At 44.7% G+C, this 23,461-nt stretch overlaps 1 protein-coding gene across 5 annotated transcripts in view; it reads right to left on the bottom strand.

The window, feature by feature from the left end:
* LOC138526199 (cohesin subunit SA-2-like) overlaps nucleotides 1-23,461 on the bottom strand; it is a 2,217,157-nt gene that overhangs the window by 1,940,943 nt on the left and 252,753 nt on the right. For all 5 annotated transcript variants that reach the window (XR_011283519.1, XR_011283520.1, XR_011283521.1 and 2 more), the window contains exon 5: nucleotides 20,124-20,200. Coding sequence is in view for 2 of the 5 variants with exons in the window: in XM_069636632.1 (XP_069492733.1) it covers nucleotides 20,124-20,200 (77 nt within the window). In the remaining 3 variants the exon portion in view is untranslated. The remainder of the gene's footprint in view (nucleotides 1-20,123; nucleotides 20,201-23,461) is intronic.

The following is a 23,461-nucleotide window of genomic DNA, read 5'->3' as shown; positions in this document are numbered from 1 at the left end:
GCCACCCTGGGAGGTTTGTTATTCCAGATGAATGCCAATATCCTCCTCTGTCATTTTTTAAAGTAAGAGAATGGGACCCGGATTGGGAGAGCTTGAAAAAAATAGAGCAATTTAGGAAGAATTACCATTTTTATTGTGTTCATTCGACCAAGCCAAGATCATGCCAGCGGGCCCCATTTATTCAGTTACCCCCTTAATTCTTTCAGCAGTGGGGGATAATTAGCAGAGTACAGCCATGTTAATTTAGAAGTTACTATAACGCCTAGGAGTCTAATACTATCATGCGCCCAGCCAAATTGTGTTTGCAATCAAAGTGTCTGCACTGCCTCTGGGGCAAGAGACAGATTTAGAATTTCAGATTTTGTAGGGTTCATTATTAACGCTGCCACTGCCCCATAGTTATTTAATTCACTAGCTACTGATGTCAATGTATTTACTGGGTCAGTTATAAACAGTAACATGTCGTCTGCATATGCCATCATTTTATGTTGGATCTCCCCAAATGTTCCCCATTGTATTGCATTAGTTTGGCGAATTGTCGCATGAAACAGCTCCAGAGTGATGGCATAAAGTTGCGGTGACTTCGGGCATCCCTGTTTAGTCCCTCTTTGGAGTATAATAGGTTGGGAGAGTTATCCATTGATCAAGAGATGGGCCAACAGGTTTTTATAGTTTACCTTTATTTTCTCTATGATTTTCGGCCTGAAGCCCATCTTCATTAAGGTTAGGAAGAGAAAAGACCACTCAACACGGTTAAAATCCTTTTCGGCATCAAGAGAAAGAAGGACTGCAGATTAGCCCTTCTTCGCAACTTTTTCCAAGATGTGGTCTTGGTGTATAATTGAGGGGAGTAAATTCTCCAACCTATTGGCCAACATTTTTTAATAGGTTTTTGCATCCAAATTTACAAGGGGGATGGGGCTATATGATCCACATCCGCCCGGGTCTTTCCCTGTTTTTAAGAATAAAACTATTTTTCTCTCTTACATAGAAGGAGAAATATGCCCCGATTGTGAAAATGAGTTGAATAAAGATACAAGTCGTGGGGTCAGTACCTTCCGATATGTTTTATAAAATTGTGCAGAAAAACCATCCGGCCTGCAGATTTATTCGGGGTTAGAAAATGTATAACCCTTAATACTTCTTCGGAGGTGATATCACACTCTAGACTTTCCCGTTCCTCATACGTTACTTGGGGGATATAATCGATGGTAAGTAAGTATCTTGTATCTGGGGTGTATTGCCCAGAGGGTGTTTGTATTGACTGAATGGTTTGGGAGGCGTTTTTCTGGCATAATAGTTTAGCTAACAGACTGTCTGCCCTATTGGCTTTAACATAACATTTATGTCTGAGGTATAATAAAGACTTTTCAGCTTTTTTGGTGTGCAATACATTTACTATCCCAACTACCGTTCGATATGCTCTTTGAATAGAAGCACTGGTTTTAGTTTCCATTTTGCCCACTATTTGTTTTAACTCTTGCTCCCATTCTATCTCTAGGGCAATTTTTTGTTTACTTCTATAAGCCATTTCTGCTATGAGAATTCTTATTTACCACAATAGCATCCCCCAAAATTTCAGATGGAAATCGCCAAGCCCATACCCTCTGTACCATCCCGTCTATTTTCAAATCCATGATAAGGGGAGCGTGATCCGAGAGTGAAATCACCAAGCAAGAAATATGAGTGACCAGACCAAAAAGTGGCTTTGAGACGAGAAAAGGTCCGATGAACATGTGAATAAAAAGGTATAACCACTTTCCTCCCCTTTAATTCTTTACCAGACATCCGCTAAGGCTAGACTTGCAACTTTTTGTTTGAGGATTTTCGATGGCCCCGAGTAGGTGGCTGCACTGCGATCTCAGCAAGGGTCCCAAGTTAAGTTAAAATCCAACCATAAGTACTATTTCCCCCCTCTCCAAAGGCTTCCAGTAATGTTATGGTGGACTTTAAGAACCCTTCCTGGCACACATTGGGAGCATAGATGGAGGCCACCGTTAACTTCTTTGGACCCATAGCCATGACAATAAAGACATAACAACCCTCTTTATGTAGCTTTGTACGAAGCACTATCAAATGTGGAACTGCTCTCATCGCTATCAACGATATACCGTCCTTTAATTGCCAGTCATTTTTACAACTGCTTTTTTATAGTATAGTATAGAATTACGAAAAAGCTCATCAAAATGTTTAGGGGGGTGGGAAAGGGCAGATAAGGGGTTGGGGTGGTCGGGAATAGTAAAAAATAGGTGAGGGAGGGGTGGAATGGGGGAAACCCCGGCCAACAAAAAAAGAAAACATTTCGATGACCCTTTTCGTAATTATATACTCGTTAGAAAGGCAGTCGTAAAAATGCCTGGTGAGGAAAGGATATAGGACCGCTATCAACACCCCAGCAACCTTGCCTATCGCATTGGACTGTATCACCACTGGGTATCGTCGCAAGGGCAACTTCAGTCTATCCTTTTGACAGATATGCGACTCTTGGAGCACCACCAAGTCCGGTTGGTAACCGCCAAGAGTGCGGCTAGTTTCCTACGTTTCGCCAGGGCATTTAAGCCCTGAACATTAAGTGTTAAACACTTGAATTGTGAACTGAAACAGATCGATAATTGTAATATTAAAGAAAACACCTAAAACCATATATACCATGCTGAAACGCTGCTACCCCTGATGGGCGCTTTCCCCTTCCCCACCCTTCCCACCCTAACCCCAACTAACCCAACAGTACACCCAAACAAAGTCCTCCGGTATGAGCCACAGTTGCTAGCCATTCCCAAAGCACAAGGCCCCAGCCGTGAATCAGCTTTGACCCCAAGGTAGCCTGCGGGGTAACCTAGTACCCCCATCTGTTACCTGAACAGACTGATCCCAATTCTGATAGTAAACCTTATGTCCGTCCTTAATCCGAGTTCAAGCCGACAGCCTTGATTAAATGCCCTGTCATTCTGGTGGTGGTCTGGGAACAGGGCCTCGAAGTTGAGTTTTCCAATCTTCCTGTTGTATCGCCCTTCCTTTCCGCCCACGACGGGTTGCCATCGTCCGTTTCCATGGCTTGCTTTGTTGAGGTGTTCGCCGTTCCACTGTCTCAGGAGCCACTTCCATTTCTTGATCCTCAATTTGAAGTAGAGCCAAACCTGCTTCTCATGAGGTTATCCTACATGGTCTACCTTGCAAGGTCAAAATCAAACCAAAGGGAAACGTCCACTTATATTTGATTCCCCTCAATTGAAGTGTCTTTACTGCCGTCTGCATCTCACGTCTCTTTTGGAGGGTAATTTGTGAAAAGGTCCTGAAATAACAACCTCACTCCCATTATACGTGATTGTGGACATTTCTCTTGCTTTCTTGAGGATCAGCTCCTTTTGAGTGTAAGAGGAGCACGCAGCCAGGACTTCCCGGAGTCGGTTCTTCTCAGCCCTGTTCTGTGGAGGCGGTACAGCAAAACCACAGGCGTATCCTCAACCGCGATTAAGTCTGTAAAGATATGGGCTACCGATACTTTCAAATTGACATTTTTGACAGATTGCGGTACATTTTTTGTTGTAGCGGGGGCCGCAGTGCGTTCGCCGTCCTTATCTTTGCTGATCGTCGGGACTCCAGGCCACACCCCTCAGGCGTGTGTGCTCTGCTCTTCCCACACCAGTCCTCTGCCATATGGCCCCTTACCAGAGCACAGAATTCTGGTGCAGTAATTCCTATCGAGGGGGTGAGATCACTTCTGACCCACAATTCGCTAATGAAATCCGAATCAGCCGGGCCGCATCAGCCATGCGACGCCCCACTTGAAATGCAAAACAGTCGGAGCTTTTGTAAGACAGGGAGGCAGGGGTCCGGATTCAGCTTCTTTTCTTTCTGACTGGCACCAGGGTATACACGTATATGGTTAGTCAAGCTGCATGCTTAAAAGACGGGATCTGTGCCCTTAGATTCACAGGGTGTATCGTAGCGCTCCGCTCGCATGTCTTTAGGGTGCTGCAGCCATCTTGGAATCATCGGGTGTCTTAAGCTTTGAAACTCACTGGTCGTGGTGACTGTTCACCAAAAACTCTAGCTTCATTCGGCGGTGTTGGTCTGGGTCTACGCTATGCCCCTCCAACACCTGGGATTCAGCTCACACCCAGGGAAATTAGCACTCACTCTTGGCTGCCAGCAAAAGTCAAAAAAACCACCAGGGTTTGCAGGTCCAGCTCCCTAGAGACACAGATTCCTCGCTACGCTCTGGACCCTCCAAACAATGGGACAGCGTGCTCTGGCTCCGTTCTCCACAGGATACGGCCGGGTTTCTCACCGACTTATTTGTATTCTGCTTCCCAAGTCTCGTTCCATGGGTGGCTTCTGGCTCCACCTTTTATACTTGGTGGGAGAGTCAATTGGAGTCCGGTTTGAGTAGTTGCCTAGCACTGCCTGACTATTAGTGGGACATTGCTGTTCTCTAAAGTCGGTTTCACTTATTTGTCCCATGTTGTCTATAGGGGTAACAAGCACTCTTGGTAGCCTCTTCCTCATCCCAGTAAATGTTGGAAATCGGGCGGGGATACAAGACAAGATGGGGATTGATGTTTACAGATTACATTATCACCATGCAATTGGCAAAGGAGAGAGGGTAATCCCCTGGCCCTGTTTTTATATAATAAAGGTGATTCCTTTTTTGTCAGATTACTCCCAACCCCAAACACCCTGACATGAGAGTACTGGTCGTTATCATTCTTCCTATGATCTATACTAGGGGAAGCAAAGAAGTGTTGGGATTGGAGTTATGTCCGTCTTATCTTGCCCTCCCTCTTGCTGGGTTTTGTTCTTGTGTGACGTGTTTGCCTCTCTCTTGGATAGGGGACAATAGGACCTGCATATACCAAGAAGGCTTCTGGGACTTCTTTTCCTTCACCTACCATCCCGTTGGGATATCACGGCTCGCCTGGGGTACTCCCCTGAGTGCAACCCCAGACTCCCCTATCCAGGTGATCCTCCCTTGCTCCTCCACCCCCAGGGTTGGGACCCAAAAGCGATGGCCCACCCCATGCCACCTGAATGGAGGATTCTCGGGGTCTACATGGGCAAATACGCCTAGGCTTTTCACAGGGCCTTCCATGGAGGGAAGGTCAACTTCACTCCTACATGTGGATTGAAGTGTGTGTCGGAGAGCCTCATCCAGTCTAAACTGGATTCCATTCATGCAGTGGATCCTTTGAGAACTCAGAGTACAAGCTCATATAGTCAAAACAGCGAAAATGTCTGTTCCCACTGTGAAACATGGACAAGAAGGACCATTAACAAAATGGGATACCTTAGGATTACCACTGCCCTGATAATGTATGAGCTACCAGAGTAGCAGGACAAAAAGCAAGTTGCATTCGTCAATGAGAATTTGGGAATGTCTCATTGTACACAAAAATTATTCAGGATTAGTACATTCAGGCGCATCTCGGGCAAGTACCGAGTTAAGTACCGCTTGGCCGCTGTGATTGCTGTTTCTGCTCCTGTCTGCTCGAAATTGCTACCTGCCTTCCCTGGTGTTTACTTGTGTCGGTGGAGAAGAGAAAGTGCAACCACAGCCTGATTGACAGACTCATTTGGCCCGCCCCTGTCACGCTGGGATTGGCCTGCCATTCTGCATCCTCATTGGATTTTGTATTTCATTTAAACACACGCGCATCGCACGCGCGCATCTCAGGCAAGTACTGAGTTAAGTAACGCTTGGCCGCAGTGTTTGCTGTTCCTGCTCCTGTCTGCTCGAAAATTGCTACTTGCCTTCCCTGGTGTTTACTTGTGTCGGCGGAGAAGCGAAAGCGCAACCACAAGTGACCCGACTTTGTACATTGCGTTATGCTCGTTACAAGCTTATCCGTGAACTTTAGCAAGAACTTTTGCTGATGCCGTTCTGTCTCCATTTTCTCAGCCTGATTGACAGACTCATTTGGCCCGCCCCTGTCACGGTGGGATTGGCCTGCCATTCTGCATCCTCATTGGATTTTGTATTTCATTCAAACACACGCGCATCGCGCGTGTGCATCTCGGGCAAGTACTGAGTTACGTACCACTTAGTCGTGTAGTTGCGGGGCCGTGGGATATGCTCTGCCTGTACCAACTTAACTGAAGTACGTTACTAGCTGAGTTTTTTCAATACTTGCTCAAACTGGGAAGTATAATTGTTTTCTTGCTGGTGTTGTCAGTGCATACGTTTTAGGTATATGTCATTTCCCCGTTATACCCTTAAAACGTGCATGCCCCCTCTTACCTGCCCTTCTAATAAAATGGCCGGTACGAAATCCACTCATATTGCCCATCAGTCGATTAACCTTACACCTGTACAATCAGGCAAGCCTAGGTATCATCCGGTACCCCCAAATTTCGCATTTCATAATTGGGAGCCAAAATTTGGCAATCATGATGCATCGTCTGTTTTTGGCGAAAAACCCACTTTGTATCATAAACTGGCCCTGCGTAAAGCTTGCTCAGTAAGATCATTCCCCACACATCATAACCTATCTGACCAGACACTACTTCATGTCCTTGGCAAGGAACAACCCACTCAGCCTCAGCATAATGAGGACTTGCCCATTCAGCCACCTAGTAACAAACCTGAGCCGGTTTTAAACCGCTCTGCAATCAGCTCTCAAGCTTCAGAAATCTCTATCTATGCAAGTCAGTGTGAGTCTTCAATCACCATCCGCTCTGACTTGCATGTTGATTCTACTCATCACTCTTCCCCTATCCCGGCCCGGTCGGCGCGCTCTCTATCCTCTTCATATGTACATCCTACTCCTCGTCCAAAAACTCGCCCTGATTTGCAGAATATTCCACACTCCACGCCTACCATGATAGAGCATACTCTTTCCGTGATTAACACCTCGCTCCTTGGTCTTTTTACACTCTTTAATTCCTTAGAAGGAAAGATTGTGAACCAATCGACTAAAATTGATTGTCTTGATTCTAGCCTAACTGTGTTACGTGATCACTTCACATCCTCCACGAAATCCTTGACTAGTCCTCCTGAAGTCAATTTGGCTGTGGCCGACATACACACGGTCACCTCTCTAAACTCATGTCCTCGCTCGCCTATTAATATTTCGTCATCTTTCCATCCTGATGTTGACATCCAACCAGCCTTGCCCAGCATTCCTCAGATAATTCGCCCACCGGAAGACTCTATAATCTTGGTCCCCGCAAATGATAAAAATTCATCTTGGTCTAGCGTGAACCAAGAAGAGCTTCCTTTTGAGGGCCAACTGGCGCCTCTTCCAGTCACCACTGTGGCCATTACCAAATCCAGACAAGTACCCTCACTTGCTCCAACCACGAGATCCAAGGGACGCATGAATCAAATGAAAAAAGCCAAAAACCTAACCAACATGAAACACCCTAGAAATAGCTTGGTTAATTTTTTTCGGGCATTAACAACTCTTGCCAGTTGTTCAATTCCCTTTGTCCAAGCCTGCTACTTCTATCTCTTCATCACCAATTCTGATGCTGTTTCTTCTAACCAAGTCTCTTCCTGCGCACCTGTTGCGCTGCCTATTGCAACACTAACTCCAGTTTCAACTGCACCTGTTCCCTCTAGCTTGGAATGCGCCCCTCTCAGTGCTCTGGTCGATGTGATTGAAAAATCCACAACAACTGCTGCTAAAGCAATTGATATCACAAACAACGAGCACTCAGCTCAATATGTGACACCTAACACTCAGCCCTTAGCTAGATCTACCCAAGAGGTAACCCTATCTATAGACGCCATGAAATTGGCCATTGATGAATACTTAACCAAGAGGTTGCCGCAAATCAACTTACCCCCACCCTCTCAAACTTTGCATCCACTGCCAATTTTACAACCTCATGCAATTGATGCAAATTCACAAGGTTTGAATGCTGCTTTGCACCAGGGAAACAACAACAATTCGTGTTCACACAGACATTACCCATCAAAGAAAACACTCATGACAATAGATCACAAATGATTAACACCAGACTGAACAAATGTCACACCTTGATACTAAAGTGTCGTGGTGGTCCCTTTAACATCTACAACCTAAATCGTTGCAGTGTTCTGAACATCCTTGGAGAACTATCTCAACTGGAGGATATTGAATCAGGTGACATTCAACAAGTCAAATTCATTTCTGACATAGACCTATCAATAGTTAGATTATGGATACCGTCAGGTGTTGTCCTCAACACCATCTGGAAGTCTAAAATGGCGTTGTTTGAAATGGGCATTTTGCTTGTGCAAGATCCTATGCGTGAGCAACGTGCCCAAGTTGATCAGATCCCTAATCAAACGTCAAATTTGTTTAAAAGCACTATTCTTGGCAAACACACATAACCATTACAAGAAGAAACTTCCATTCCTTTTGTTTTAGCGTGCTGGAATACACGTGGTAACTCACATCTGTCCACGTCTGTGACAAAACTTAATGAGCATCAAGACATCTTTGTTCTGCAGGAGGCCTGGCTCAGCATCGAACCCGTGTGGGATCATTATCAAATTTCATTGATCCCAGCTAAGAAATCTACCCAAGGCTGTGCTTCATCCGGTCTCCTTGTTGCAGTTAACATTAGTACGGGCCTCTCGGTGTCAGCGTGGGCCTCCTTTGGCACCTTTCTCCAACTAGTTAAAATCACATGGCAACGAAGCATCTTTGCAGTACTAAACATTTATCGCAATCCAGCGGGGTTGACTGATCAAACCTTCTACCATGAACTTATTAAGCTGTTAGATTTAGTTCTAATGACACTGAGTATTTCATCTACTATAATCTTAGGCGATTTAAACCTGGATTGTATTAACTATAAGTCAGGCAAAAAGTCTTATGCAGCTGAGAGATGGGAACTTTTTATGACTGAACGTAATTTTTGAAGAGTAAATGGCTCGGTCGCTGGAGACATTCCACCAAAGGTGACATGGCGTAGAAACTCTTCCTCGATTATCATCGACTACATTTATGTTGATACTAGGATATTTCAATCACTTACCTCTTTTGAAATCAGTGAGCATGGTGCAAGTGATCATAATTATTTGACTCTTAAATGGAAATGGCCAGATGACCACTCTCATACACTTAGGAGATGGTTGAAACTAAATTTAATTATCAACTGTGCCAAAACCCGTTTTCGCTGGTCTGTCCCTCAGCTCACTACCCTCGACAAAGCCTTTGACTCCAAATTCCTGAATAATTCCTCTGAACAATACACTAACATCTTAGCTAACTATAAAGAATCTATCATCATTACTGGGCCCCACGCCCTCTCCCACACCCATACTTTTGACCTGTTGGTTAAACAAAGACGGTGTGCCTATCGCTGTGAAAGGAAAATATTTCTCAGTCTGCATCAGTAAATAAGGTGACTGCTCTTAGAGCAGCTAAATGCACATATCTCAACTGGATAAGAGGCCAAAGATCTCGCCTCTTTCAACAAGACAGCGAAACGATGCTATGGAACAGAAGCACAAAGAATTCCCACAAATTTGGTACCTATTAAATAACCATTCATCCCATACTCAACCATTGGCTCAAATTTCGGGTGTCCAAGAACAACAATGGGTTGAATATTTTACAAGTCTTTATACTGATGAAACTTTCCAGGAAACTATTTGTCCCACCAAATGCGCGGAACCATGGAATGTTGAGTGTTCTGTCTTGCTCCCAGAAGAGCTAATTAACAAATTAAGGTCTTCTCAAGCTGCAGGACCCGACGGCCTTAACTATATGCTCAAATCAAATTCTTCTTGGTGGGCGAAAATGGTATACAAACTATTTCAACACATACTAGTGACTAAAGAATTACCCACCTCATGGACCTCTTCCATCACTGTCCCCATCTTCAAAAAAGGGGACAGGTCATGTCTGCAGAATTATCGCCCTATAACGATTCTTGATGCCCCGGGAAAACTATTTGCGAGCCTGATTCTACGTGACTTCAATTGCTGGACACTCTTAAAAAACCACCTAGATCCCAACCAATCAGGGTCTGTTGCCGGCATGGGCACTGCTATTAATTTAATGTGTTTAAATGCACTAAAAGCTCAATGTTGCACCTCTAAACAACCAATCTAGTTCGCATTTGTTGATCTTAACTGTGCCTTTGACTCCGCGTCACACACCTTATTGTTCAACAAACTGCAAAGAGACAACTGTCCTGACACTCTGTATGACATAATTTATGCTTTTCATTCTAACACGTCGATTCAAATTCGGTTAAATCTAGCAGGTCTTCTTTCTGCCCTAATTCCAACTTATCGGGGCCTTAAACAAGGTTGTCTGCTCGTCTCATCCGTTGATTCGAAAGAGATCTTCTGCAATGTTTGTTCAGACTCGCCAAAACTCAACAATCAGCCGATCAAGGCACTGTTCTATGCAGATGACCTTGTTTTGATGTCCAAAACTCAAATCGGCCTTCAGAAATTGTTATCTGCATTTGATGTTTCCATTAAAACAAATGAACTCAAGGTAAATACAAACAAAACTCAAATAGTGGTCTATGCTCCGGTTAGATCCCAGACCTCTCAATACATTTGGTCAATTAATGTTAAATTAACCAAAGTCAATTGTTATAAATATTTAGGCATGGTCTTTAAGGGCAATGCTGCAGCCAAAGGTCAGATGGAGAATGTTGATAGCAAATTGGCCACTGCTATCTCCAAGACCAAAATCATTATGAGACGCTATGTTAAATTTTCAATTATTCCAGCTCTACTTTTATCGATAAACTTGAGGCCAAATTTTGGAAACAAATTTTATGTCTTCCACAATGTATTCCCATCTCTTGGCTGCGGTATGAACTGGGACTGACGGGACTGACCTCGTTATACGCCCTTTACCAGTGGCGAATATGCAGTCTATTTAGGAAATGTCTTATCTCAACTCCTCATAATGTAATGCTGAAAGTTCTGGCCTCATACTTGTTTTCATCAACACATCAGTTTGTTCAGAAGTGGACCTTGGGAGCTATTCATACACTTGTATGTGCTGACATATCCATTGACCTGTTGATATCAAATCCAACCAAAGCCAAAACATTGTTATGTGAATTTGACTGGATAAGCACCATCTCCAAACCATTGTTCTGCCATGTTACGTCTTTGCTTCAACCTGTGGCCCACTCGTGATCTTTGGGCCATTCATAAAATAATACCTCAAGAAGAGAACTTTTGTAGGTTTTGCCGGGATCGAACATGCCATGAGACAGTGGAACACCTAATATCACTCTGTCCTGCACTTGTTGCTTTACGAAGAACTCATTTTTCAAAGCATTGTTATACCTTTGGTCTGCTTGATGACTACGACCGTTGGACTGTACTTTTATCTTCATTTTCCATGTCTATCCAGATTGCACTTATTGGTTTTTTAAATACTTTAGAATTGGAAAAAGAAACAAAAGACTGTATGGCTTTGTCAAGAATGTAACTCATTCACATTTAATTTAACTGAATTTCTTTTTCCTCTGTAAATTGTTTATCCTGTTTGAACAAATATCAACACATGTTTTTTTTCTTTTAGCTTTGTTCTTTTCTAAAATGATTTTATCTATATATATTGAAAAGTTGATTTAATTCAGCTGTATCAATAAAAAATAAATAAATAAATAAATTCAGGACACACACTAGGGGTTTGTAAGGAACTCATGGTGGCAAAAGTAAAGCCAGACACTAGTGATCACAGTTCAAGGGTGTTTATTAAACTATGCAAGTTGGAAAAGCACCTAATTTTAACTTCCATCTAAGATGGGAACAAACGTAGACTATCAAATGAAAATAAGTCCGTCCTCGTGGCATTGTGTCAAATAAAAAGGGCCTACACTAAGAAACCTATCGCCAAACCTTACAACTAATACAAAAAGGTCTGGGATGGTTTTCAAATAAAGAAAGAAGTGTTCACAAATAATATGTCAGGATGCAGAGGCTTGGTTTTCACTTCCCCGCGTTTTGAGCACGGGCAAGGTGGGATATTGGAGCACAGCACACACTCGAGCTTCTTCAGCACAAGTCAACAGTTCTATTCCAGTTTATCAGGAGTCTCGATGGCCAAGTCTCGTTTCCCTTGAAAGTTTCTTGCCTTCGAGGTCCCGACATGGTCGCGATGCTACTCACCTGCCACCCAGCACCGCTACATGCGCACATTCACAGACTCTGTTTATGGTATACTTGCAAGGTTAAAATCTGCAAACTGCCTCTGCATTCACTTACATGTTTTACCGCTGCAGTTTTGGACCAGTCTAATTTCATGTTCCATTCCGGGTTTTGGGTTAAACCAGCAGATGCATTCTGGTACATGTATGCTGTCCAAAAGGCAGAAGGCTGGAGGCGGCACACTAAGTACATTTGTTTGCAGCAAGCTACTAAGATCTGGAGAGGCCCTGGTTGCATTGACCTGTTCCAAGCTACTGCAGGTTAGGCTGCAGAGAGCTGGAGAGCCCTTAATTAGAAACCACTGCTGCTGGCTACTAAAGCCAGGGCTGGGCTTAATTGTAAACAGCTGCCCGAGACTGCAATCAACTCCACCCTGTTGGCCTGTTGGCTAGGAGGACCTTTACAAGCTCACTTTGAACAGAAGCAGTTTTAAGTCAACTGCTTCCACTGGGAGTTCGTGCTTGTGCTCCTGTTACCAGTTTTTGACCTTTCCTGAAAAATCCTCATTTTGGCTTTTGAATCCTGTTTGCCGTTGCTGCTTGCATCACCCTTTCCAGTCTGCTTTTCCAGTCTGCCTGTTATTCAACCTTTCCTTGATTTCCAGTTTTTGACTTCTGAACCATGTCCTGTTTTTCTGTTAAAGACATTCAGCTCTTTACGGATATCTTTTCTGACTTTCTGTAAACACCCCGATTTCTGTAAGCATTTCTGCTTGACAGACTTGTTCTATTTCTGTCTAGCTTTTCTCTCTTTCTCTTCGCTTTCCCTGCCTTTTGAAGTTTTCATGTTTGTTCCTTGCATGCAATATTACCCGACTTAAGTCCATAGTTCTAGTGTCTGTTCTTAAGTACTCTGTGTTTCCTGACTCCCTTGTATTCGCTGTGCTGGCAGCGACCTATCTTGCCTGAGTCCTTTGCCTTGTTTATTCTGATATTCCGGCCTCTGCTTTGTACTTTGTTTCCCTATACTGTACTGTACCAGGTTATTTCTTTCAACGCTGCTTTCTACCTGTATTACATCTTAGTCCACTGTTGTGCCTCCGCTTTGAATCCGTTTACAGTGTGATCCTGAGTTGGTATCCATTCAGATCAGAAAAAGGAAAGACTTCGGTTGACTTCGCCTAGCCTAGTACATTGAAGACTTACCAGCCTCAGTATATGGCATAGTTCTCAACCATTTGTTTCGCAAAGGCGGGTGAAATCACCCGATTTTATTTTTGGCGGGTGAGAGGCCCATTGAAATGAATGGGCGTGCAGGTGGCTTGGCGGGTGAGTCAGCTGTTTACAAGGCGGGTGACACCCGCCAAAAGCGGGTGAGTTGAGAGCTATGGTATATGGTCTCCAGTTTTACCCTTGCACTGAGTACAACCGTCTCCTCGGCACGCCCAACTCATGATGCTGCTGTATGACCGCTGTTAAGAGCAATCTGCTGGTACCGTTACCAAGGGCTTTCCCCAATCCTTGAAGACCCCTTATCATATTCCAGTACACCCTTTATTCTGATCAATCCGTGTTGCCCAGTATGTTGGCTCGTCTTTGCTTTCTCTCCGTCTCTTTGTTTACAGTCAGTTTATGCCCCTGCAGTTCCTGTGAATACCTGTTTCAACTCAGATCAGCTTGGTATGTACCCTGTTTCTGTTATATGCTAACATTGCCTCCGGAATCTATCCTAATCTACAGTGCATACTGTGAGATATAGCCTTTGCCCTGTGCTCTCCGGCCGGACTCCTGACAGACATATTCTAATAATTAAACAAAAGTTCCCTGAACAAAATGAAAATTTGTTTCTTGGTTTTACTTATGATGACGTTTCTTCGCCCCTTGGTTCCCCCTCTTCCGGGCACTGACCCTTGTTCCTATCGATATCAGGGCCTTGGTGGTTGTGTCTTCTGGTTCCAAGGGCCTGATGGGTTCTCAAATAAAACAACAAACACAGAGGTCCTTTCTACGTATTTCTCGGGTGATGGGTTCACCCATGGGTCCTCCTCTTCCGGGTGCCAACACCTCTTTGCTTTCTGCCTCCCTCCACCGGGTTCATTATGGCTTTTCTCGTGTGATCGATTCACCCCTGGATCTCCCTCATTCGGGCTCAGATCCCTCACGACTGTTGGCCTCCCGCCACCAGGTTTACTATGGCTTTCAACAATCTTCCTTTATTGTTCTCGTATAAAGTATTTTCAAAAGTTCGCTGTGAACCTCCCTTCCTCGTGTTCTCGATCAGGGTGATACTGGCTCAAACCTGGGTCCCCCTCTTCTGGGCGCAGACCCTTGCTCAAATCTTAATGTCTATTTAAACAGTTCCAGTAGACATCCCTCGGCCAGGTTCACTCTTGTCAATACACTGTTTCTTGGGACTTTAGACTTGCCCCCTTCTCGTCAGTATCCCTCTTCCGGGTTCACTCTTGCCAACTTCACATTCACAAATTTTTGCGGGATTCACTTCCCTTGTTTCCTCACAGTTTTGAGGTCAAAGGCTTTCGACTGTATGGGGATTTTGCTTGACCTCCTGTATGACCACTTTGACCTATCTTGGTAGCTCTCCTACTGCCTTGTGGTATCTGTAGCTTCACTCCGATTGGGATCGACCAGAGTTTCTCAGAGCAACACCCACGTGGTGCAGGTCCCCTTCTGCAGCTGTTCTCCCCTTTGTAATATCACAGTTATTTAAGTTTCCCTTACTTTTCGACTTTCATTCACCACAGCCCAGTTCTGATCGGCTCTCCCCTCGACTTACTGGCTGTGATTAACCGCTTGACTTTCTTCTTTACTGGAGTCAAGGCCGGTAACACGGAAGCAGGAATTTCCTTTGCTCTGTCTTATCGGCATCAATACGCTCCGTGCACAGACATCTGCTGCAGCACACATGGGCTATTGTCCTCGGTTTTATGATTCGCTCTGCGGAGGTTTCGCGTGTCTGCATCAAAAAGGGTACGGTTGTGTCCCTCCTTGTCAGCCTCTCAAAATTTGCTGCCTTACTCCTCCTTTTGAACTGCCGGGTCTGGATAGCTATCTCGTTGTGCGGTCTGCCTTGCTCATACTGTGCTCTTTTGCTCCACTTTTATCCCTGTGGGGAAAGGAAAGGGCCATCAGGTGTGTGTGTGATTCAGTTTAATTGCCTGACTTTGCCTGGCCCTCGTGTCGGGACATGTCAGGTAAACAGTTTTCAAATTAGTCCGTTGTGGTTTATGTAGGGGAAAAGTGTTTGAGTCGGCACAAGGGAGAGGTAGAGGTTTTGAGTATTCTGCGTGGTAGGATGGGGAAGAGGTGTTATATGTAATTATAGTCTTTGTCCTAGGGGTTTTGGGAAATTCAGAGGAGTGAGACTGGTAGGGGTTGGGGAGTGAACAAAAATGATTTAGGTTTTTATCGTGACCTGAACAGGGGGATTGTGGGAATGGTAGTGTATTGTCAATGCAGTATACTGGGGTTTCAGGAAAGAATAATTAGAGGGACCCAAAGAAGAATGGGAAGGGCAATGCAGGGTGTAGTGGGGTAGGGAACAGGGAAACAGAGATTCTGGGATAGATAATCTTTGGATGCAAGCGGGTTTGAAATCTTAGGGTTTGATTCTGTACGGAGGGGTCATTGGCTCTAGATAGGAGAGCTTTAATGGGAGTAGGCGAGGCAGATGTGTTGTAGCCTATAAAGGCCTCAGAGATATCATTCGCATCTCCCCCCCGGCATAGTAGTGCATCTCACCTGGGGCATTCCCTGGAGTATAACCCTGGGTTCCCCTACCCAGGCGATCCTCCCTCGTACGTCCGCTCCCAGGGTTGGGATCTGAGAGTGCCAGCCTTCCCCCTGGCCAGCTGAATAATGGTTTCCCGAGGTCTAATCAGGAGAATACCTTCAGGTTTCTCACATGTTCCTCTGTTAACATAAAGAAAACCAAAAACAAATGTCCGACATACCAGCACAGCTGTGCCCAATAAAATGCCTGAAGGAACATACCATCATATTTTGAACTGATGCTGCAAATTATACACTTTTCCTCACTGCCAAAAAATATTTTGTGACTGGTGCCTTTAAACGTGCAGGCTATCTACATCGTTTGATGGAATACATTATGGTAACAAAATGTTCTGGTAGAGAACGGAATTGGGAGGGGGAGGGTGGAGCAAGTAACTCTAGAATGCAACGTCTGTAGGAATTGGTTACTACTGCCAAAAACACACAACAGAGGGTTGGAGAGATCTTTAAATCTGCATGCGTGTCTGTTCCATGCAAGCTGACGTTTCAATGCAATAATCAATCACTAGCAAATAATAAAATGGTAAGTGGAACAGGCGATTTAGGAATTGTGAGACAGGCATGGTATCAAGAGAGATGACACAGACAACAGCAGTGTAGTTCTAAACAAAACTTTATTAATAATCAGGATGGTGTAACACCTAGCTTGCTCTATAATATAGTGGAATTTTCCCTGTCTAAAGAAACCAAAATTAAAGTCTTTTTCTATAAGCCCAAAATGAAAATCTGTGTCAAAACCTGTGTTGTACCTCAAAACTATAAACAAAACATGGTGTGGGAATCTTCTCACCAAAATAGAAGTGTTCCAAAGTAAAGACTAAGCAACTTTCACCTTGAGTTCTTCTTGGGTTCCCCAATTCAAGTTCAACACAGTTCCAATAAAGGTTAAATTCAATAGAGTTTAGTCAAGTTCTGAAATTAGCTTTTCCAAGTTCAAATGTACCAGTATTTACACAAAACTAAGGCCCGGGACTTCTCTTTCCCAAAGTTCAAACATATCACAGTTCAAATACAACAGAGGTCATGGAACTCCCTTCCACAAGACCAAGTTCTTCCGTTGTTTGACTCGTTCCCTTCCCCAAGACTTTCCCACATTATTCACGTTGGTTTCATCTGTTCAAAGTTCAAAAGAAACACTGGGTCTGTGTGACCCTCCTTCAGGTTTGCTTCAACAAGTATTTCACAATTCTGTTCAGATTTTTCGCTGTTCAGGGTTTTCGTGCAAAAGGCGCAGCTAACAGAGCACACGGTCCACCCATTACAGGTCACGCAATCAGTAATTCTAAATATTAGGAGACATTATGGTCTAGGCTCAGTTGTTGGACCACACTGTCCTCCCATCACAGGTCATGATACCTAAGTCTCCCCAAAGCTTTTGGGCCCCTTATAGACTCTTCTGCTTTGGGCTTTTACACTTGTATTCCTTGCAACACTCTTTGATATCAGTTCTTGACTTGTAGTATACTTGTAACTCTTTCTCACATTTGCAACTCCAATTGGCAGCCTTTCTCATCTTTGCACAAATAATGCTCATCAAAGCTCTTCAAACCTTCATATGCTTCAATTCTGTCCATATTGCTCTTAATTGGTAGAGTTGGTTCACATATCTTTTAGAGTGTTCATTCACCATTCAGCACATTCATAGTTTACTTAATTGACAACTTTCTTTCAGTTCGGCATTCATTATGGGTAGCATTTATTTGTGCTCTCTTAGATGGCAACTTTCTTACAGTTCCATATTCAATATGGGTAGTATTTGCGTGGGTTTGCTCAATTAGCGGTTTGCTTTCAGTTTGCTATTCAATATGGTAACATTTGCTTAAATGTAGGAACTGTTACTTATTGTAGTGTTCCTTCAGAGCGCTCCTGTCTCCTCAGTGTCTAACACTTTACAGCTTTCGTGACTCCTCCCATCGGCTTCCACCAAATGGAAAAACCTTCAGCTCATTCATCGGGCACGTCTCCAGAAGCGTTCCGGTTCTTCTGCTCAGCCCACATGCGGTCAGCGTCCCCAGCGTCTCCCACAGTTCCAGCTGCGCCCGGGCGTGGCAGCGGACGGTTTTTCTTTCTCCTATGCTATCTGGCGGCGCCTGCTTTCACATTACAGGGTCCCCGGTCCTGCCAAGCTCCTCTCGCAGGTCTGGGAATCGTTGCCGGCATCTGTTCATTGGTTCGATGCCAACACAGCAGATTCTGTCCCCTCTCTGCCTGCTTTTGGACTCAACCTTTTATACCCTTTATCATTACTAACAGGCTGCAGGAGAAAAGGGTTAGACTCAATTGCCTGACCTTGTTTAAGCCTGTTACTGTGACATGCCTGATCTTCATTACTAAGTACATGCAGGTCCCTCCTCGTCTCAGTACTTGATGGGAGATTACAGGGAAAGGCCTGAGAATATCCCATTGTCATGAACTACAGTACACGTCCCTTTTGGACTTCCTGGTCCTTGTCACAACGGGGCGTTCACTCCATCATACTCCCAATATGGTCGTCCAGCGTGAAACCCCTTTCTCGCTCCACGCGCTGGACGTAACGTATTCTATTAATAGACCACGCCAACCGCGGCTCAATGCTATTGCAAAGTAGCGATCCGACGTGTGTCCCGTAGCTCGCGGTATTGTTTCCTTGTACCTGTCTATCTACCCGTTACTTGCCCCTTCCTTTTCTCCTATTTCCTGGACTCGTGTGCTAGTTTCACCTTTCCTAGTTCCCCAGATTCCTGGATCCGCGTCCCGGAAACTGAACGCACTCTGGAGTCGGAAGAGACTCGGGCAGCCTTGTTCAAAACCAGGTCCGTCCGCAAGAAGGCAGCGACCAAGGACTCCAGCAAAGAACGGACCCAGGTGAGAAGGGTAGAACTCCTTGACACCATGAAGACTGAGGGAAGGTTGGGTAGGTCAGTGTTAGTGAAGGGGGGGATACCATGTCTCGCCTTCAGGTACCCTCTCTCCAATCCCCAAGGACCCTCCACCAGGTGATCCTCCCTCGCTTGTCCACCCCCAGGATCGGGATCCAAAAGACATGGCCCTTCCCTGGCCACCTGAACAGAAGATCCCTGGGGAGTAGATGTGGGAGTACCTTCAGATTTTTCGCAGATTGGGGCAAGGGAAGAGGGAAGGTAAGGGACATTTCTATTTGTCTAGGTCCAACCAAATCACTGGCAACATTAATTGTTGTTCGTTTTCAAATTTCAACAACTTTCTTTAATTTAGGACCTCGCTGGACATATGTCATGGTGTGCCCAATGAGCCTGTAGTGAGTATGACTCAGCACTAATTCTCAGTCACAATTTTAGAGTGAGTGAATTGGAACTGGAGCGAGGCACATAGGACATTTTGCTAATATTGACTGTAACTGAAAGCATCAGCACACAAATATTCCTAAGGTTGAATATTGTAGACCGGAGTGGCCGAGGGATATACAACATCAGACTTTTACTGCATCTAACTCAGTGTAAATGTTTGTTATTAAACCGTATTAACTATTAATTACACCATTACAAGATACATAAATATTTGTACTACTATTGTTCGTTTCCACTTTTAAATTACATGTTTTTAATACATCTGTATTAAAAATATGTCATTTAAGAGTGGAAACGAACAATAGTGTCCCCCTGAAGAAATTCCAGGATAATTGGTCTTAAATTTTGAGAGAGAAAGAGTGAAACATGTTGGGTTGTGAATGAAAATCTGGAGTGACTGTGGATATGCATATCCCTCAGCCACTCGGGTCTACAATATTCAACCTAAGGAATATTTGTGTGCTGATGTTGAAAATATAGGGGATTATTCCTTTAGGTTGTTAAACTTCCCTGTAGTCTCTCCTTTGTAATAGTGACTGTAACTGAAAGGACATGTTTAGCTTTCATAGGAAACTCTAAATCTTGCAAGTTTCTGCCGGAAGACTCTGATACAGTGTATGCCCAAGAAAGGAAGTTGAATAAAAGATCCACCAGATTAGAATAAAGTATGACCATGATACTTTTATCAGATGACAATGGATAAGCAAATCCCCATTCCATCCCTCAATCTAGAAATAGAATAATAAAAATATCTGGCTTTGGAGAATTGGGGAAAGAGGCTGAGAGTGAGGATCAAACATGGGGATGGAAAGAAATGACGGAAAACCCACACAAGTAGGAAAGACACTGGGCATAAGGCGGGGCAGAGAAAAGGAAGACACAAAATTGGTCTAGAAAAAGGAAACAATAACATGCTTTCAGATTACTGAATGTTAGCCTAATACGCACCTCATCAAATTCTTCAGTCATTCTGTTCATGACATCCTTGTTGCGCATACTTTGAAATATCTCTGCTGTAACCATCCCTAGGTTGACAAAACAAAGGTGTTGAATAGCTGCATTTAACTGCATGGATACATCTCAACATAGGATTCTCACTTTCTATATAACATTTAAACTTGATCGATCATCACTCCGTACAAGAATTGAATTGGGCAGTTTGCATGAAAGCATTGACTTACTGGGTTATTGGTATTCACACCTTCTACACTTAGAGGCGCATAAAGCATCCAAGATCAGAGGGTATCTTAGTTTGGAAGGTGTTTATGGAAGATAAAACTCTTTAAGGCTTTGCTGTAAAAGAGATGGTGTTATCCCTTTGCGCTGTGACTGAAGAGTATGTGGAGAAGTTGGATAGGAGTGCTGGTGAGGTTTGTGTACTTGCAAGAGTAGTGCCAAGTAGGGAGAGTGGAGCTGTGATCTGTATGCAAGTGTGAGTTGGGTGTAGGAGGTAATAAAAGGGTAGTGGGAGAGAGTAGAAGGTGAAGAGAGTAGAGCAATAGCCACAATAGGAGTATGGTAGAGAGAGAGAGAGAGAGAGCAATAGAGAAAGAGAGAAAGAGAGCGAGAGAGAAAGAGTGACAAGTGCTAGAGAGAAGGAAGGAGTTATCGGTAGAAGGTAAGAGCAAGGGATCTGTGGAGAAAGGAAGTGGGAAGGTAGGTTGGAGAAGAGTGTGAGAAGACCAGAGGAGGAAGTAGGTGCAAGGAGGAAGTAGGAGTAGAAGGGGAGAGAGTAGAAGGACAACGACTTGAGCGAGTATGATGTGAGAGTAAAAGGTGTGAGAGTAGGAGGGGCGGTAGAGAGAAAAAAAGAAAGAGGGAGAGGGATAAAAAAAGGGGTAGAGAATAATCATTGGATAGAAATAGCATCCAGTGATCTGTCATACACAATGTTGAATGACCACATGAAAACGACTTTGAGGAGCAAATGAGTCCACAATAAAGCAGCAGAACTCTTGTTTGAATTGTCTTTCTGTCCTCAGTAGGGGCTTCAAATGAGCCGAGAGGAACATCAAGCTCAGCACACCACCACTAGAGGCACTCATTACAGCGGCCTGAGGCTGCCTGCAGAGGCCAAGGGACCTACAACAACCATCTGGAGTCAATCTACGGACTGATCACGTGACCCCCTGACCCCAAAATCACAATCTTTGAATAGTCTTTCCAACCTCAGAAGGGGCCTCAACTGGGCTGAGAGGAACATCGAGGTAACCACAGCACCACCAGAGGCCCTCATTCCAGCTACCTGAGACTGCCTGCTTACATCAGGGAATCTACAACAACCATCCAGGGTCGATCTGCAGACTGATCACATGACCTCTGACAAGCTTCATGAAGAAACTCACTTAGAGGAGTCCTGCCCAGGGGCATCCAGTTAATGGTGGGCGTTGGGGTGGATGTTCGGGAACTCCCCCCCTCCCTCCACCCCGGGGTGCTATTTTGCAGCATAAAGCTCCCTATTCAGTCCACTGTCCAGCTCCATACCAGAATCCTGTAATTCTGCAGCTGCTGCTTTCACTTTCAAAAGAGAACTGGCTTCTTCTTCCTATTTCTTGTTTGTATCCCTTTCCTGCTGAAACACGTATGGGTTAATTTGGGAATTTAAGCAATTTCCTTAGGGCAATCACTCGCCTGGGGGTCCAGAGCAAAGCGTTGACGGAGTGAATGGGTCTTGCTATTATCTGTTCCCATTTTTCATTCTTTGTTCCCCATTAGCCCCCGTTTGCCACTGGTTGCCACAAAACATTCATCATACAAAGCACACAAACAACATCCAAATATACTCCAACACAACACTTTACTAAAACAACTAATTGCGTATACCAGCATTCTTCTCAACTGTCACTCTGTGACATTCTTCTCAACTGTCACTGCCCACGCTGCCCGCTCGTCCTGTAGGGGGTAGCCTTTCTTCTTTTTCCAGCTACTCCTACTAGAGGCAGCTCTCCATCTCTGCGTCTGTCCTACGCATCTGAAGGAGTCCATCTTCCTGCCTCTACGTCTTTCACGGCCCCTCCAACTGCTTCTACTACCAACACTGTTCCTCCCGTGGATGCTTCTCTTCTTGTCAGCCTTTGTGGCTACAATTGGTTCTAACTGTGCTCTCCTGTCCGCATCTTCCCTTAGGATGTCCTCCAGTGATTCTGCCTCCACTTTCCACCTCTGACTACTGCGGACCCCATGCTGTGACCACTGCCTTCTCCACAGCTCCTGCCAGTGATATAACCTGCAAATGGTCTAACTGAGCTCTCCTGTCCGCATCTTCCCTTCGGATGTGCTCCAGTGATTCTGCCTCCACTTTACTCCTATGACTACTGCAGACCCTATGCTGTGACCACTGCCTTTGCCACAGCTCCTGCCAGTGATATAGCTTCCATCCAACTCACTCTTGACTATTTTGTTTGCTCCACTGACCCACCCCTCATACTGACCTCAGGTTTCCTTCCCCCTGATCCCTGCATCCCCCTCCTGCACCCTGGTCATTGCTACCCCCACTGCTCTGTCATCTTGGACGTCCTGCCTCTTTGTACCCGCTCTCGTAGCCTGCATCCCCTACCTCCACCTTGTCCTTTCCCTCCAGTTCCTTAATACTTTACCTTCTGGCACACTCACACACTGCCTGCTACTCCTCATTATGTTCCGTTTTTCCTTTCAGCCCTGCTCCTACCCCTTTCCCTCTCCTCCTCCCCCTGCCGCATCCCCCCTCAGATTTCTCTGTCTCATCATCATGCCCGTCTCTTCTCACCACCCTCCTACCTACCACCATTCCCACTCTACTCCTCCTCCTCCAAACACCTCGACCCAACGTCCCAACCTCATCTACCCTCAAATCACTAACACTTCCAATGCCTTTGATGTTGCCCTCTGGAACACCAGATCGATCTGCAACAACACAGCATCAGTTCTTGATCTTTTTCTATGTCTCAACTTCCAATTTCTCAGTCACTGAAACCTGGATCCCTCCCCACAGCACCTCTGTTTCTGCTTCTCTTACTGTTACGGAGAATTCTCCAGAAGGGCTAATTTCCCTTCCCTACGGAGTCCCTCAGCAGCTTTGCTGAATTTCTAGGATTTCTTTTTTTCACCTGGTAAAAGTGTGAGCCTTTTTTCCCACTCTTGCATGTGTTTTGCTGTGTGTGCTTAACAATTTTTTTGTGTTCATAGACTGTGGAGCCTCACTCCACAGGCATCTTTTTACTGTGTGTCACACAGCACCTTCAGTGCAGTGACACAGGGTTGTCTTTTAGACTTCCCAAATTCAGACTCCATTTTCTGGGAGTGACTAC

Source organism: Ambystoma mexicanum, chromosome 7p (genome assembly GCF_040938575.1).
Source record: "Ambystoma mexicanum isolate Mex_15411 chromosome 7p, UKY_AmexF1_1, whole genome shotgun sequence".
NCBI lineage: Eukaryota > Metazoa > Chordata > Amphibia > Caudata > Ambystomatidae > Ambystoma > Ambystoma mexicanum.
The sequence above is the reverse complement of the archived record's forward strand: the minus strand, read 5'-3'. Positions and strand labels throughout refer to the sequence as shown.